Raw genomic sequence first — 18,101 nt, 5'->3', positions numbered from 1 at the left:
GTTTTGTTTTACCTACATTAGGGCCAAAGACCCCCATTTGATATAATTGTATATTAATTTATTGTTTAATCTCTGGGACCACGATCTACACTGCACAGTCCTCAGAGTTCATTTAACTGGAATAACATGAGGATGTTACCAAGAAGCATCTGTTTGAGGGGTGGATGTACCAATGGTGGGTAAAATAGCAACTACAGGATAATGAGGCTGGCCGGTCACTGCCATCGACAGGAGCTAAACTTGTGCTGTGGTAACCAATAAACATCGATCACAAGGGCATCCCACACCTATCAACATCGACATACCGATCAGTCCTGGTTCCTCAGCTTGCGTAGCTCCTCGGTGGCCCAGGTTGCTAGCTTCTTTGTGGTGGAGGTCTTGGATTTCCGTCCCTCAGTCAGAAGGTCGTTGATGACCGGACGACCCTCCACAAGCTTCAGCACATCCGTACCGAACGTGCTGCACAGGTCACCTATGAGGCCTGCGGCTTTGGCCACAACTCCGTCTGAGTGGTCCACGTCATCGGCTATGTGGTGGACGAAGGACAGGATGAACTCCACCCACGGCTGCACCAGCATCACGTCAGGGTGCACCACGCGCTTCTGGTCTCCCTTGAGGCCCTGGACGATGCCCGTGTAGGCCTCCAGACAGCCCTCCCTCAGGTCATTCAGGTAGTCCACCATGTCATAGTCCGTCTTGTCCACCTGGGTGTGGGATGCCTGCTGCAAGATGTCCAGGACAATCTTCAGATACTTCTTGAACTCCCCGCCGATGGCCAGAGCGATGTCGCCAAACGCCGACAAAATCCGGGGCTTCACCGACCGGTCGACGTTCTCGTTCCCCAGGTTCTCCAGCAGCAGCTGCATGATCTCGTCGCAGTACGGCAGCATGCCGGTACTGAGAGCTCTGCTGAGGTCACACACCAGAACCACTGCCTGAAGACACACCTGATACTCTGCATAGTTCTTAAGCGCAACACACAAGAAGGGCTTTAAGGCATCCATGTACTTCTGGAAGTCACTGTTCAGCACTTCCACCAGGGTGGACATGGCCATGAGAGCATCTTCCTTGACCTCTCCCGAACCGGCAGTGCTCTGGAACATCCTCAGCAGGGAGTCCATCACCTCGTCGGAGATGTTCAGGGCGTCCTGGCGCCGCAGCTTACGGATCACGGTCTGCAGAGTGGCGCACAGCAACAACTGGAGGTCATTGTACTGGATCCTGTCTGAAGTGCTTAGAATGTGTGACTCCATGAGCAGGACCTGCTGCAGTCTCTGCATGATGATCTGAGCGGTCTTGTGGGTGGTGGCGTAGCAGTCCCTGGCGCTGTTCTCCACAATCTTCATCAGGGCGTCGTAGGCCGCCGAGCGCAGGTTGTTCTGGTGGCCGTCCGTCCGGTCCGCCGTCTCCAGCAGCTTCTGCACGATGACCTCAAAGGAGGAGGACAGGCAGTACGTGTCAGGCTCCTCCTCGTCCACAGTCGCGGCCTCGTAGGCGGCCTCCGCCAGGCTGGAGAACGCCGAGCAGATGTTGGAGGCCACGCGGGGCTCGTCCCGGAGCCCTTCCGTCAGACACTGCAGCAGCGGGGGCAGGAGGTTATCGGTGACGGCCGCCTCGGGCAGCAGGTCACAGATCTTGCCTACCGTCCAGGCAGAGGTGTCCCTCACCACCACGCTGGGGTCCTTCATCAGCTCGATCAGCGTGGGCATGGCCTGCACCACCTGGGGCTTCAGCTTGTTCAGGTCAGGCCCTTCCAGGATGGAGCCGAACGCCATAACGCAGGCGTCGCGGAAGCGCCAGTTGGGGTGCTTGATGTGCTCCTTGATGAAGGGCAGGACGTGGGGAACTACGTCGTCCTCGCAACACGAGGAGAGGAACATAAGACACACGCTGGCCGCCTTGTACGGGTTCCAGTCATCGTCGTCGTCATTCTCGTCCTGCTTGGTGAGGGTCTGGGTCAGGATGGGAACGACGTACTGCAAGGCCCCCTTGGCGTAGAATCTACTGGTGTTCTCTGGAGGACGGCCCTGCTCCTCTGCCTCAGTTAGGGATTCAGCCAAGTCTATCTCCTCCTCGCATACGGTCGACCAGAACTCGATGCCCTGCAGGGCCACCTCATCTATGTCACTCTTCATGGCCTCTATGGTGATAGAAAAGAGAGCCTTGCACATGTAGTTCTCCATGTGCCGGTAATACAGAGACATGATCTTCACCAGGTTCTGCAAGGCCGCCACTTTCACCCGGGTGTCTTGACATTGCGTCGCTTCGCACAGCACCTGCATGATGAAGTGTCTCTCCGCCTCCTTGTCGAAGTTTGCTTTGGTGAACTCCAGGGAGTTGATGAGGGCGTTAGTTGCTGCCAGTTTGACGTTGTTGCTGGGCTCTTCCTTCCCCATTCCCTGGATGATGGCTGTTAGGATGAGGTCGGCATGGTTCTGCAGGTGTTCCGCATTCATGTCCTGGCAAATGTATCCAATGGCGTCCAATGTTGACTCCTTCATGTGTTCTATGCTGGAGGGGTCTCTCACATTGTCCACCAGCTGGGGTATGAGCTCGGGCCACTGGTTGATCGGGATCTCGGCACAGGCGATCCCTGCCACGCACTGGGACGCAGAGCTGGGCCGGAATGTCTCTGTGCCCAGTGTCTGAAGAACAAAGGCCTTGATCTGGTGCCGTATGTTGCCGTCAATGGCCAGCCATCTCTGCTGGTGGTGCTTCTTGACGCTTTCGTCCTTGGAAGTCAGAGAGTTCTTCACCTGCAGGCCGGCGGCCTGGCGAGCCACCTGGCTGTTCCTCGGGTTGGCCAGAACTTTGGACAGCTCCACCAAGAAGGTCGGCAGGTTCTCGACAGCTGCCTGCTCCAAAAACCTCTGCGCCATCTCCAGCTCATTACGAACTGGAGAGACCGTTTTCTCAAGGATTGTGATGAGCTCCATTTCGTTCCACCGGCGGCTGCTGCTTCTACCTTCGCTGGAGTTGCGTCTAAAGCTTAATGGTTTGCTTGCTCCCTCAGGAAGTCCAACCGATTATATGGGTGGTCCAAAGCTATTGCGTGACATCACACACAACACAAGCAGTTGCCATGCCTGCCTATACTGAATCTCTACTAGTTCCTCCTAACATTTTAATCTATTAGACATGGACTCTGACACTGCTCACAGCACAACAATAAAGGGCCGTGGATGGAGTCTATACACAAGAATGCTGTGAATGGCACTAGGTGTAAAATGGACAGACGACATCAGAAATGTGGTCCTCCATAGGGACCTACCATGGGGCACAGACAAAGTCAGAGAGAGAAGGATGAGGCTGGCAGGGCACTGTGTCAGGCACCCGGGACTAGAGGCAAGCAGGTGGGACGATGGGAATCAACCCATGAGGAGGGAAAAGCCAGGAGATGCATGGAGCGCTCAACCTATATAGATGCACTGCAGCACGACACCTTAGCTAACAACACTGTAGAGCTCAAGACCTCCAGGGCATGTAAGATAAATTAGATTTGATGGATACAGCTGTGCGATCAGGCTCTAGTGCTGTGATCATAGGAGCGCTGCCTCTGCAACTAGAGCTGGAGTTTGGGTGACAACTGCTTTGAGAATCGTCATAATTGGTTGCACACAACATAAAACAAGGTATATACTGTATTTCAAGAGCGAGAGATCACAGTAAACATCCATCCTAAAAAATCTTCCTTCACACTGGGAGGAAAACAGCATCTGAAAGTTTGATGGGAGCGCATTACTCTTCATGTCAGTGTAACGTTGTCTGGAAAGTGGATATCTATTGGAAAAATGAATGGGTTTGTTGCACTACTATATTTCTCTATCTGTCTCTCTCGGCTCATTAATTCCATATAGGCAGCTTCCCTGACACAACCTGGACATTTGTTGGCCTTCAACTTGATCGATGGGAATGTGAGTCACAGGGAATGATGCTGTAGTCACTCATGGGTTCTGCGACAACAGCCAACACTGTACATGCTGTTATATCATCACTGTTATATCAGCCTGGTGGAGTAGGCTTCATTTACTCAAGTATTGTAAAGGATACTTTAACCTAGAACACTATACCCTTTTGTAAAACCATCACTAAACCCAGGTATAGTACACATGGCAACTCATTAATATTTCAACATGAAAAAAATCCATTCATTCGTTCATTCGTTCATTCATTCGTTCGTTCGTTGTTCATTCATTCATTCGTTCATTCGTTCATTCATTCGTTTGTTCATTCGTTCGTTCATTCATTCGTTCATTAAATCATTCATTCGTTCATGAATGAACGTTCATTCATCCATTCGTTCATTTGTTCATTTGTTCATTAAGTTCATTCGTTCATTCGTTTGTTCAGTCAATTATTAAATTATCCATTTCTTTATTAATTTATCCATATACCAACAAGAAACTTCCATCTTTATTGATCTTATCACTTGATGTTATTCTCAATTCTTATTGCTACTACAGTACATTACTGGGGACCCGAAACAAAACATCACAATGAATGACCACGAGTTTCTGCTTGAGTGAGTATAAGCAATAGAATAGAAAACGGAAAAGGCACCGCATTCCCATGTTGAAATGTACCTGAACAAGGCAGCATTAATAGCTTACACACATCTCACATGACAAGACATCCGGAATACAGATGGTCCTTAATTTACTCACACAGCCAAACACTTGAAGATAAACGTGCCTGCATGGTCTGCCCTGCATTGTGATGTGTTAGTTAGCAAAAGTGTTTGCTTGACGTGACGTCACACGTCTATTGATAAGTTCATCTGACACCTATACGGTCGTCTTATCTGTAGCTTAAAATGGAGTCTGTGAACCGTGACCGACCCGCACACAAAACCCCGGGACCGCGAAAACCGCTGGATTAATGACTCCCATTACTTGTATTCCCGTGATATCGCCCCCCCGCTGTCAGATAGAAATCTGTTAAAGGACTTGGCTCGTCATTGATGGATAGAGACTTCAAAGTCTCATTTCAGAACCTTGGACAGCGCTCGGTCTTTCAGCACGCGGGACAGCTCTATGGAACTGTCACTACTGAACGCGTTATTTTGTCCCCCTTTCTCTCTTTCACACGGATCTAGATTTTAACATTTTGTGGATTATTCTGTGAAACTCTAAACTGTAATATACACCTGCATAGATTGAGGTAAGTGCATGTGAGATCGCTCCGGCCAACTCTCTCTCTCTCTCTTTTTGTCTTCCCCCAATCTCCCCTGCAGATGCTGCTGTTGCGTTGCGTAACACATGAGTGTTATAGGCTATTTGCGTGGTGTTTATTTTATTGGGAACACTTTCAATTTCCACAGCAGGAGGATAGAGCGATAGGCAACCAACAGTCATCACCGTTTTCGGACCGTTTATTTATAGCTATGAAACTATTGTAGTCTTTATAATATTAGTATAGCTATATGTGCAATAGGCTATTGATGAAGAGGGCAGCGCTCTACGTGTGGATTGGAAACGCATGTATAATCTTCTGTTCTCATCTGATCAGCTTTGTCCATCGATTTTCCTTCTTCGGTCTTTAATGTGCGTGTCGTGTGCATGGGGCCGTGGAGGTGGAGGTGGAGGACACTTGCTGATGGCACTGATCGTCGCCACGCCTTTCCCTAAGCTCAATCAACGGCGGTCGGCGCTTGCCGACAAGAACACACGTCGTCAGCTTGAAGATCTGTCCTTGTGGGCAAGCACACTATGATAGGCTACGGGGAATAAAACAAAGCTTTTTGGGGGGCCTACAAGTTCACAATCACCATATGTGTTGCGAATTCCATAATGGACATAAGCAGATAATTATTCACATACATTTTAAGCACGTGCCTAGCCTACTGCATAATAGCTTAATGTTTAATGAGAAAAAGAAAGAAAGAAAGAAAAAAATCTCCTGGCTTTAGATAATATGTTATTGAGTTATAATAATTATTGAGTTATCCTCAATAAAATAAAACATAAATAATAATGAATAAATTGATAATTTTACATATTATTACCCGCATGCCATAAAGACATTTTATTCTCACAGTAACTCATGCAAGGTGTATACACCAGAGGTCTTCAATGTTTTTCAGGCCAAGGACCCCTTAGAGAGAGATGAAGCAGGGGCCCTATTGTATAAATGTGTATTGCAGACTAAACTTTTAAAATATAGTAAAAGTAAAGTATAGTTTCCTTGCCTATAAGTAAACTATAGAAAGGCACAATTCTGGGAAATTACAAATGTGGTTGCATTGACAATTTCAAGCTTTGAGTCTTGCTTAAGTTCCTCCGAGACGGCTCGCCCCGGAATTTCGAAAAGTAAAGACGGCTCGCCGTGGATATAGCTCGCCCCCAAAGCACGGATATCTCGCCCCATGTTTATTTCATGTTTATTTTTTACCTCATTGCTCATAGTAGAATCAATGTTGTTTGTCAAAGGAGAACAAGTTTGTTGTTGTTGGTCATATGAAAATTATGCATGGATGGAGAATGAATGGCTCACCCCCTCCATTGTTCTGGAAATTACATTCTGGAAAGGTGTTCCATTCCTCCATTGTTACTGACATTTGTTGTACTATTGTTGTACTATTTTATGTCTGCCTAAAAGTACAGTATAGAGTTAAAGATGGATTTTTGAAAATGACTCAAATCATGAAGGCATCATGCAATTTACGTGGAATCTTTCACAGACTTTCATACTATAGGCTGAGGAATATATCCCACCCTTTTCACATTGGCCAGTTACAGCGCCACCAACCGGTGGATTTTTCAAATGATGAAGATTTTAGGCTGAGGCATATATATATATATATATATATACACACATACACACAGAGCCTAGTTCTTCCACGCGCCAGACCTCCCAGTCCCGGCAGAGTAGTTAGGGAGCGGCGGACTGTATGACCCTGTCTTTCCCTAATGTGACTGATCGTGGGTAGCTACTGGGACGTAAGTCGGGACTTGATCACCCCGGCTGGGTCACCTGAGTGAGGGGTATGATATTGCCAGACCGGAAACCTCGATGACCTTGGGATACATCACTGAGGATACGTCCCAGGTGCATCCATGAGATGTTTTTTAGTTCTCATAATAGAGCTATAGCACTGTTACTGAACAAACACGCTATAATAGCTATGACTACTATCACAATCTCTCTCTCTAGGTCGTCCTCAGACGAGCCCTCCATCGTCGTCTCCAGTCATCTCGGTTCTCCATACATCCGGCCAGTTCGTTGGTACTTTGCACTCCTGCATCGCTCTTGAGTATATCCACGTATGTTAGCACGGGGCGTCCTCGTGATCGATGGCCGTGTGTTGGTTCCCAGAGCACCAGTTTGCTGGCTGGCAGTTCTTGATGTCTTTGGCAGTGTCCTGCTAGTCTCATTCTCCTGGCTGCTATTTTCTGGCTCACCCTCGGTAGTCCCTCATACAGAGTCATGTTAGTGACATGTACAGTCTTGCTGATGTTAAGTACTGCATGCAGCATTCTGGTGTAGCACCCGTCAAGGGACTTCTCCAGGGTTGGCTTCAGGGTCCAGCATTCACTGCCGTATAGGAGAACAGACTCCACTGTTGCGTAGAAGAAGCTCAGTTTGATTTGTCGGGGGAGATTGGAGTTCCAAACACTGTTCATGCCATTCAGGGACCTCCATGCAAGTGCCTTCCTCACTTTCAGATCTTGCTCGGTTGAGTTGACCCATGAGCCGAGGTACTTAAAGTCCTTGACTTCCTTCCTGCCTCCTGCTGTTGTGAGAGGTGGATGTTCCGGTGAGATGTTGTAGGTGATAACCTCAGTTTTCTTGGCATTTAGCCTAAGGCCAACTTTGGCACACTCCAGCTCCACACTGTTCAGGAGTTCCTGAGCTTGTTCCACGCTGTCGGAGAGCAGGCCGATGTCATCCGCATAGTCCAGATCTGTCAGGACTACCTTGGGATGTCGTCTTGACCTCCTTGGGGTTAGGGTGAAGCCAAGATCCTGCTCTCGTCCACTGATAGCTTTCCTGAGCGCATAGTCCAGGACTATGATGAAGAGGAAAGGGGCTAGGGTATCCCCCTGCATTACCCCGGCCCGGATATCAAACTCCTCACCGTTACCATCTGGGGTCACCACCTTGGCCCTTGTTCTCGCATACATGGACTCTATTGCCCGGAGCAAGTTGGGAGGGACACCGTAGGCCTTAAGGATCTTCACCATTGTGCCTCTGTGAATCGAGTCAAACGCCTTTTTGAAGTCGATGAAGCAGAGTACAGCAGTCAAGTTATCCTTCCTCACCCCCTCAATCATTCTCCTCAGTGCCAAGATCTGTGCTACGGTAGTTCTCCTCTCTCTGAAGCCATTTTGGTTCTCTCTCAGGAGAGGGTCGATGGCATGCCGTATCCTGTTTAGTATCATTCTGTTGTAAATCTTTGCAGTGATACAAGTCAGGCTGATGCCTCTGTAGTTGTCTGGCTTTGAGAGGTCCCCAGCTTTAGGCACTGGAATGATGTTGGACAGAGACCATATTTCAGGCTGTTTGTTGTTCATTAGTGACAGGTTGCAAAACTCCAGGGTGAGGTCATCCAGGTCACAGTTCTTTAGGACCTCTGGGGGTATGCCATCTGGCCCAGCACTCTTGCCCTCCCTCACTGTGGATTTCGCCTTGGAAAGCTCACTGGACGTAAAGGGACCATCTTCGATGTCCAGGCCCTGGAGGATTGCCGGCACATCCTCCTCAACTCCATCCTCTGCTGTACCCAGGAGCCCCTGGAAGTGGCCGAACCAGGTAGTCACCCTGTCCTCTGGGCTGTGTCCCTCCACCTGTCCCTCCTTAGCTCTTTTCCGCCCAGTCATCTCATTGATGACTTTCCAGGCCTCCCCATATTGCCGTTCACCATGCGCTGCCTGCACTCTCTGTACGCTCTCCATCAGTTCCACTCCTTTTATGGAGTCGTATGTACTGAAGAGAAACTGCTTGGCTTCATTCAGTACAACACGTCTCTCCACGGTTGGTTCGCGCTCAAAGTTGAGCCGTGCTTCCTCCACCCTGCTGCGTGCAGCTACAACCTCCGGATGTCTGGACCGCATGGACACTCTGGCTTTGTCCAGCATTGGCACGCACAGCCTGGTCGCCTCCTCATTCGCAACAACAAATCTCTCATATTCGCTGCTGGGCTCAGCTCCCTTGTCCAGCTGCCCAAAGCGCCTCCTAACCTCCTCCGTGTACCTGGCTTGCAGGCCTGGGTCGGCTGCGAATGCCTTCCAGTCGTGCCGGATCTTGGGGCTTGGCTTGGGGACCCTGAGGCTAAGTCGCACTCTCATGGATACCACCCGGTGGTCAGAACCCACAGAGTTAAAGGTGTTGTAGGGTTCCGCGTTCAAGATGGAATTCCTCCATTTTCGTCTCACTAGTATGTAGTCTAGTTGACGTCTCATACCGGTGGGCCGGTCCTGGAAGGTCCATCTTTTGCCCATTCTTTTTCTGAACATGGTGTTTGCAGCTAGTAGTTCTTGTTCCTGGAGTAGTGTGGCAAGGTACGCTCCATTCCGGTTTGTGTCCTCATGGAAAGTGTATGTCGCGTCCGTTCGTCCGAGTCTCGCGTTAAAGTCCCCCAGAATCGCAAGAAAATTGTGTGCCGGGACGCTTCGGACTGCCGTTGCTAGGTCCCTGTAAAACTTCTCCGCTTCCTCGACTGACGCCACGTTGGTGGGTGAATACACTGCCATGATGGTTGTTACTGGACTGCTACTAAACTCGGCGATGAGGATCCGCTCTGAGAATCGGTGGGTTTTCCGCAGTGTCTTACGTGCTCTAGGGCTCAACAGCAGGCCCACACCTCCGGTTGCTGCCTGGGCTTCGTTCCTCCATGCCGAGGAGGTGACGAAGGTGTAACTCTCAACCCTGCAGTGTTTGATGGTGGTGATCTCATTGTGCACCCTTCTGTGCTCCTGGACTCCTAGGATCTCCACTCCTCTGCTCTCTGCACAGTGTGTGAGCTCCTCCAACCTCCCATCTTCTCTGACCGTGCATGCGTTGAAGGTTCCCATTATAAATGGTTTCCTGCAACGCAAGATTGCATTAGACCGTGTGCTGTTTTCGGACTGAACCCTCCCTTGCGGGTTTAAGGTCCAATCGTCATGTTGTCCCCCCGGGGGAGGACCAGCACTACGGTCCGCTGCTAGGCTCCTGCGGACTCCCGCCGCTGGAAGTATAGGTTTTGAAATGACTAGACTTTCCATGGTTGACTTTACAATGCTATATAAGAACTGTGGGGCGCAACTCCTCACAGTCCTGGTTTTAATTCGGAGTGTCCTTCTCCTAGGTGGGTTGCCTCGGCTATGAGCTCCACCTGCCCATGCTATTTACCCATAACTGGGGCAGTGGTTGGTAAGGTGCCAGGGCGTGTCCACACACCGGTGGGCCTGCACACCTCACCTCTGGGGCCCACTGCTGCTCCGAGATCCCCTGCATTTTAGTTTGGTGTCCGCAAGGACACATATCCGTGTGTGGCCACGAGGAGGCACTGCAGGAGTCTTGGTGGTGGAGAGGCTGTGTACCGGCAGGAGGAGACTTACGCAACTCAGCTCCTCTTTTCACCCCCCGCGAGGAGGGCTAGCCGACGGCAGTAGCTGAAAGCAGAGAGTAGCAAGCAGGAGCAGCATGCAACATGCACTAACTACAAGCACTTCTACACAGTACTACTGCACTGACGCATCACACACCCTGTGCTAAAAGCACACACACACAGGTAGTAATATCACAATAGAGCTATTAAGCATTGATTTAATAACATGACATATCACTATACAATATCAATATTACACTCCCTTGAAGTGTGTCATAAAGTTATTTAATAACATGACATATATCAACATTACACTCCCTTTAAGTGTGTCATAAACTCATACAGGCTATACTTGTTTGTAGATGAGCAGTTATTTGTTAATCAGGTCTTTGTGGAGCATTCAAAGATCCTTAGTGTTATATACAGTAGATCCCACAACACTGTGAGGCTGGACCAAACATATGGGCTGTATTTCGCGTGTCTTAAGTACCAGGTCTTATTCCCTAACTTGAGTAAACTAAAGACCTGGAGGCGTGATCAATGCTCTTTGGCCACTCAGAATAGCCAAATGGCATTGATTCTCCAGGTCTTTAGTTTACTCAAGTTAGGGAATAAGACCTGGTTAAGACACGCAAAATACAGCCCTTAGTGTTATATAGATCCCACAACACTGTGGCTGGACCAAACATATAGTGTTATAGATCCCACAACACTGTGGCTGGAGTCTTTCTATATTGTGGTAATGATACTTTTACTCAAGTAAAAAAAGAGAAATAGTATTTCTTGTGTGTGTGCGTGTGTGCGTGTGTGTGTGTGTGTGTGTGTGTGTGTGTGTGTGTGTGTGTGTGTGTGTGTGTGTGTGTGTGTGTGTGTGTGTGTGTGTGTGTGTGTGTGTGTGTGTGTGTGTGTGTGTGTGTGTGTGTGCCTGTGTGCCTGTGTGTACGTGCGATGTTATCTTCTTGTAACACTGCTATCCATCTGGCTTTGTTCAGTGTGTCGTCTGCCCTGCTCTCCTTCTGTTCAGTCTTGCTGATGCAGATTGAATGTCTGACGCAGCTCAACATTTCTCATATTGTCACTGTCGGGTGGAAACCTTGTATGTCCAACTGTGTGTGTGCTGATACTGCTTAACCATCACAGTGCTGGTTTGGAGGGTGGAGCCAGATATGATCAGTGAAAGGGGAGACACCTGGCCAGTGTCTCCCAATAATTATAAAACACCTGCTCTGCAATGCTCACCCAGGTGTGGTGGTGGCTACAAGAGCATTGCTTTTTTGTTGCTTTGCCTCTGTTTGAGTTCAGTTTAATGATCAGCATGTTTCCCTGCCAGGTTAAGTTGGAAACTCTAGGTTAATTGCTTAATCCTTAAACCTTAAACACCCCCCCCCCTTTTTGTTGTTGTTGTGGTTGTGGCCTTATAGAGCCAGGCCATAACAGTTGAAAAACATAACAGTTTGAAGATTAAAGCTATTATTTTGCATTGTACGTCAATTGTTTTTTGCACATGGGGTTCAAGGCCAGGGGCTAAAGGCCAATACATGTATGCATTGTATACCCCTTCTGGCACTTTATTAGCGGTCTGTGATGTATAGTTAGTTACCTTGTGTAACCCGAAGGTTTGCAATAAATAATAAATCACACCTAAGTGAGGGGAGCTCTTATCATCGTACATCATATATCATCTCATTCCGGCCAATCACAATTTGCGTCCTCACTTTTGTTTTCAATGTTTGAGTCTGTTTCTACACAAAAATGGCCATTCTTTTTCAATGGCAATTAATGTTTGTGTTAGGACAATGTTTGTGTTGGACATGGACATAGGAGTGGCTAGCGCCCTCAAAAATAATTGCTCCATTGATTACAAATTGATCATTTGTGTTCATTCACATCTATTGTACAGTGAAGAGGCTCAGGACTCAGTAGGAGCTCTTTTAGCCCGTAAACAAACACAAAGCTGATTGCAGCAATAACAGAACAAAACATCACCAAACCCTGTACTATTTTTTAGGGGCGCTAGCCCCTCCTATACACAGGTTTAATGTTTGTCTTTAGTTCAATGTTTGTTTTGTAAACGCCATTGACAATGAAGGGAAACATAATGTGCCTCATTACGTCATATTGTCTCTTTATTGTTAATGGCGTTTAATGTTTGTGTTGGCATCGTTTGTTTTACATCACCATTACATCACCCAATCAACACGAGCTAGAGTCTAGCTCATGTTGATTAGGTGAGGTAATGGTGATGTAAAGTCTAGCCGCTATCCCCTCCTATGTACAGCTTTTGTCCCCACACGTCTCAATATACGCCATTGACAATGAAAGGAGAAATTAGGTCAAATGTCTGCCAAATATGACATACATTTAACCAACCAATCACATATGATGATGATATATGATGTATAATGTCTCAGGGGTATTTATAAGTGGTTAAATGTGTCCTCCTCGTTACAGAATGGCTGCAAACGAGTCCTTCTGGGACCCCGTCGAGCTTCTTCCAGGAAACAGTTCTGACACCTCCTCGTGGACGAACGGGTCATTGGACTGGGAGCGTCCGGCCTTCACGGTGGCGGCTCAGTGTCGCGTAGCTGCCACCCTGTTGCTGTTTGTGTTCGCCGCCGTCAGCAACCTGTCCGTGCTGCTCAGCGTGCTGTGGGGACGAGGACGGCGTCTGGCCAAGCACCTCCGCCCACTCATTGCCGGGCTGGCCTCCACCGACCTAGTGAGTGATTCATTTCATTGGGGGGCATGCACGTGTACGTGTAGCACAGTAACAGCCTGCTACACATTGCGTGGGGGATGCCTGCTCCTAGCAGGCACCCTCTTTTCTCTCTGTTTTCTTCCACCGCACTATCTACTATAGCTCAATGGCCTTGTGGTAGACTCTACCACTCTACCGCACCCTGACCTCCCATTCTCAGGGTAGAGTGTAGAGTGTCCGCCCTGAGACTGGGAGGTAAGGGTGTGATCCCCGGCCGGTCCCACCGTCCCACACTGTAGCATCATGTCGAGGGGGCGTACTTGTACATAAAGCTGCCTCATGCTACAGAAACAGGAGATACTGCATAGGCTCCTGCCCTATATGGGCCTCATGGCTCGGGCCGCTCAGCAAGGCTTACTATCTATGCAGTTTTAAAAAAAGTTAAATTTTTAGGTACCGTACTTTACTGGAGTATTTCCAATAGCCTACTTTTACTTCTACTCCACTACATGTATTTGAAATCTTTAGTGACTTTAAAAAATATATACATTAACCACTTCATTTCGGCATTTTGAAAATAGCCGATCTACAAAATCACAACCCATTGTGAGCTTGTAGATCTGCTAATTCCAAAATATTTTTATACATTCGAAAATATATTACGGGACATTCTGCATGATGAGATTTTGATACCACTTTGAATTCCGGACTTTTATTTCTTTTACATAAGTAACAAAAATGTGAGTACTTTTTCCCCACCACCGTATTCAATTGATAGGTGATGACGTTCGTGGTGATGCCACTGGACGCCATCTGGAACGTCACAGTGCAGTGGTACGCGGGCGACGCCATGTGCAAGCTGCTGTGCTTCCTCAAGCTGTCGGCCATGCACTCGGCGGCCTTCATCCTGGTGGTGGTCAGCCTGGACAGACACCAGGCCATCCTGCACCCTCTGGACTCGCTGGACGCCGGGCGCAGGAACAAGCGCATGCTGCTGCTGGCCTGGGTCCTCAGCCTGCTGCTGGCAGCGCCGCAGGTGGGTCCCGTTTCCAATGCCATCAAATGCACTGAAAGGGTAATCATGTTTAATGGTCTCAGTAACCATCTACAGACCTACCAAGATCTCAGTATTGCATTCTGTGTGGTTGATCACGAGTCACGACTACCAGTAACGACTTGCCTTGTCAACTGACTAGTGGCCGGTTGGTTAGGGGGACTTATGTGGCCGGTTAAGATTAAGGTTAGGGTTAGAGTTAGGGTTAGATTTAGGGCTCCATTTTCGTCACCGCTAAACCCCTGATATTCTTTTTATTATTTCAGTTCAGGGTCAGCAACTCTCATGCACCTCTAGCACCTCTGCTGGAAAACTCCATCATTGCAGTTCCTGTTTACACTGAGCATGTGCAAACATCCCACAGGAGACCGGGCCACACCTCCGTGCACCTTCCTCTTTATTTTTCCTAGGACGTTGTCTCGTAAGACAGCCCTCCCCCTATCCACAAGGAGGAGCAGTGCACCAAAGCATTATGGGAATTGTAGTCCAGGAAGGAAGTGAGCTCAGTGTCACTTTGAAATACTGAAATATCTAAAAACACAAATTACCCACATAAAAACTCCAGGAAAGTGTGTCTCCCAAACATCATTAAAATAAGATCTTGTTGCAAAAGTGGCCCTTTGAGAGAGAGAGAGAGAGAGAGAGAGAGAGAGAGAGAGAGAGAGAGATTGAGAGAGAGAGAAAGGCAGCGGTTCCTATAAATCGTGTCCGCTCTAATAAATAACATGAACGGGGAAAAAGCATATAGCAGGTAAGTAAGTAAGTACATTTCATTTATAGAGCACCTTTCGAAACAATGTTACAAAGTGCTGTACAACAAGGTAAAACAATCATGTTAAAACAAAGGCATGAAACAAACAATAGAAGGTAAAACATTGAGATGCAAATAATACAAGTAAAAATACATCATGAAATAAAGTGCTGACGAAATAAATATACGTTATTAACAAGTTCTTAAAACCGTATGGTATGCTGCCCTGCAACAGCAGACAGCACTATCCTTTATGACTTACGGTAAACAAGCCAGGAGCCTGCATGGTGGTTTGGCAGTCGGCCCTTCATACGCATCAGAATGAATGAGAGTGAGACTGCAGCTCAGACAGGGAGGCAAGTCACCATCTAAACTAAAGCACGTTAATTATGTTTGCATAGGACCAGACTGGGAACACTAATTGTCATAGTTTGTGGAGGCGTCATACCATAGATTCACATCTGTAACTATATGATCCATGATTCACATGGTAATAGTCGACAGCAGCAAGTAGGCCTACTGCTTGAGTATTGTAGCCTACCGTCAAGTAAACATTTCTTGAGTAGGCCTATGTACTTGATCGAGTTTCACTCCACTACATTTATGACAACTATTGTAGGTTACTATAGCCCTGTGCTTTTCTGGGCATAGAGGGGCGGAATAAACTAGCGCTGGAACCGGACGCCGGCTTGGTTCACCAACCCATGTGCCCGCCTCACACTAGGACATGCAATTGTAAGCAGAAGTCTTGACTACATTATGCGAGCTGATTACACCTTTACTTTACTTACGCCTGACACCCCTACTGGGGTATAGGCCGTCGACAAGGGTCCTCCAGTCCAGAGTTCTCGGTCACTGGCATTATTCTCTATCTGCGACCAGGTGCATCCCAGCTGATTACAAGCATTGTTTTAAATAGTGAAAATAGCAGATGTACTGTACATGCTCACATTTTTTGTTTTTTAAAAAATGTCCACAGCTGTTGATCTTCAGGGCCATCAAGCCGGAGGGCAGGGACTTCACTCAGTGCGTGACGCACGGCAGTTTCACGCAGCAATGGCAGGAGACCGCCTACAACATGTTCCACTTTGTCACCCTGTACGTGGTCCCCCTGCTGGTCATCACCTGCTGCTACACCAGGATCCTCCTGGAGGTCAGCAGGCAGATGACCAAGAGCAAAGGTATACGGGATTTCCACGGAATTATGCATGCAAATTCCCATTTAATAGGCAGAGGAAAACAGGCCACTTAAATGTTTTCAAATCAGCCTCATGGTGGTGCTATAACTGTGGGGTTTCTTTTCTTTCTTTTTTTTCCAGGCGGTGAGTCCTGTCTGAGACGCAGCGGAGCGGACATGATCCCCAAGGCGCGCATGAAGACCCTGAAGATGACCATCGTGATCGTGGCCTCCTTCGTGGTGTGCTGGACACCCTACTACCTGCTGGGCATCTGGTACTGGTTCCAGCCGGACATGCTGCACCGCACGCCCGAATACGTGCACCACATCCTGTTCGTGTTCGGCAACCTGCACACCTGCTGTGACCCGGTCATCTATGGTTTCTACACGACCTCCTTCCGGGCCGACCTGGCCGACGCAATGGCGTGCTGCTGCGGCGGCAGACGGCGGCGCTCCGACGCTCAGGCTTCGCCCGGGTCCCTGTATCGCTTCTCCGGAAGGAGAGCCGGAGCTGCCAGAGATGTGGAGTCTGACCCCAGCGCTGACCAGTCCAGTGTCAATCTTGGTTAGGCGTTGGAGGATTCAGGAGTGTCTTTGTGACTGCGAAGGGTAACCCTGGACCTTCCATAACCTGGAACTTTACGCAACCCATGCATTTCTGTGACTTATTTTGGTTTACATTATAGCCACAACCCTTGAAGAGGAAGGTACATCATGAGAAAATACCATATTCTTTTTTCTTTTTTAATAGCTGATTAACTCGGATATTTCAACTATTTTATATATTTAAAGAACTAAATGCTTTTCTAAAGTAACTTAAAAGTGCCCCAAAAAAGAAGTTTGAGGGCATTTAAGAGAGTTCGAAATACAGCGCAGTGATAGCAATGGCCGCCGCTCGGCTTCACTTCTCCTGCAGTGGGAACACTATATGCATGGTTATGTCTGAGTCATAGTTAACTCTATGGTTATGTCTGAGTCATAGTTAACTCTATGGTTATGTCTGAGTCATAGTTAACTCTATGGTTATGTCTGTCTGAGTCATAGTGAACACATATGGTTATGTCTGAGTCATAGTGAACTCTGGTTATGTCTGAGTCATCCGCCCCACCCATTAGACCATTTTAATATAGGAATTTAGAAAGTTAAGATCTGATCAGAGTAGAGCAGGGCCCAAATTAGGTCCTGGGAACCGGATATGAAACCCAGTCCAGGTGAATTATGTGGAAACAAACCTGTGAAATATGTTTTCATGGCACGGTTCACTTTGTTATTGTAGTCAAAAAGAGACGATCGTTGTGCAACTGGTGCAAGAGCTTTTTTTCCTGGCTTTGATGCATGTATGTGTGAGATATAATATAAGCAGGGCCGGACTTCTAAACCTTTTTTGGGACCATACATACTGTGAATGAGAACACCCAGAAAGTACATGTGTGCCATAAGTCAATATCCTCTCAAACAGATTGGACCCAATTGAATGTAACTTCTCTCTACAAAACCTCACTGCCTTAAACCAGCAGGACACTTGGCTGCTGATACGCAGAGAGTTGTCGTTCAAAGCATTCAGGTCTTCTGATGTTAAGATGTCACAGCCTCTGTGCAATATGTTGTGTGCAGTATATTGCAATACCTACTCACACAATTCACGACACCTGACACACAGCTCTTTAAACAGTGGCCTCTTTTTGAAAGACAAAACAATGTATTTTTGTCTGAGATCTACACCAAACATTTGTTTAAAAAAGTCCACCACAAGCCAGCATGGCGATGAGTGCTGTGGATTATGGACATGTCCACAGTAGGGCATTAACGAGTTGACTGTCAGACAGTAAAGTATAGTTTGGGGATAAAGTTTGCGCGCTTCTATCTGTTACTTCTCTGACAAGTAGTTCA

At 47.8% G+C, this 18,101-nt stretch overlaps 2 protein-coding genes across 2 annotated transcripts; one reads left to right on the top strand and one right to left on the bottom strand.

Annotated features, from left to right (window-relative positions):
- Window positions 1-308: 308 nt before the first annotated feature.
- On the bottom strand, window positions 309-2,936 carry LOC308331719 (importin subunit beta-1-like; the record flags this gene model as incomplete). Its single annotated transcript, XM_080787210.1, has 1 exon — window positions 309-2,936. The coding sequence occupies one exon, from the start codon at window positions 2,934-2,936 to the stop codon at window positions 309-311; it is 2,628 nt and encodes an 875-aa protein (XP_080643336.1).
- Window positions 2,937-12,983: 10,047 nt separating this feature from the next.
- On the top strand, window positions 12,984-16,781 carry LOC308331718 (gonadotropin-releasing hormone II receptor-like; the record flags this gene model as incomplete). The annotated part of the gene is made up of 4 exons (XM_080787209.1): window positions 12,984-13,250; window positions 14,008-14,265; window positions 16,014-16,215; window positions 16,354-16,781. 4 exons carry the CDS (start codon window positions 12,984-12,986, stop codon window positions 16,779-16,781), a joined length of 1,155 nt encoding a protein of 384 aa, XP_080643335.1.
- Between the last annotated feature and the right edge of the window lie 1,320 nt (window positions 16,782-18,101).

This window comes from Protomyctophum bolini (assembly GCF_963924005.1).
Source record: "Protomyctophum bolini genome assembly, chromosome: 17".
NCBI lineage: Eukaryota > Metazoa > Chordata > Actinopteri > Myctophiformes > Myctophidae > Protomyctophum > Protomyctophum bolini.
This window is presented reverse-complemented; position numbering and strand designations above follow the sequence as displayed.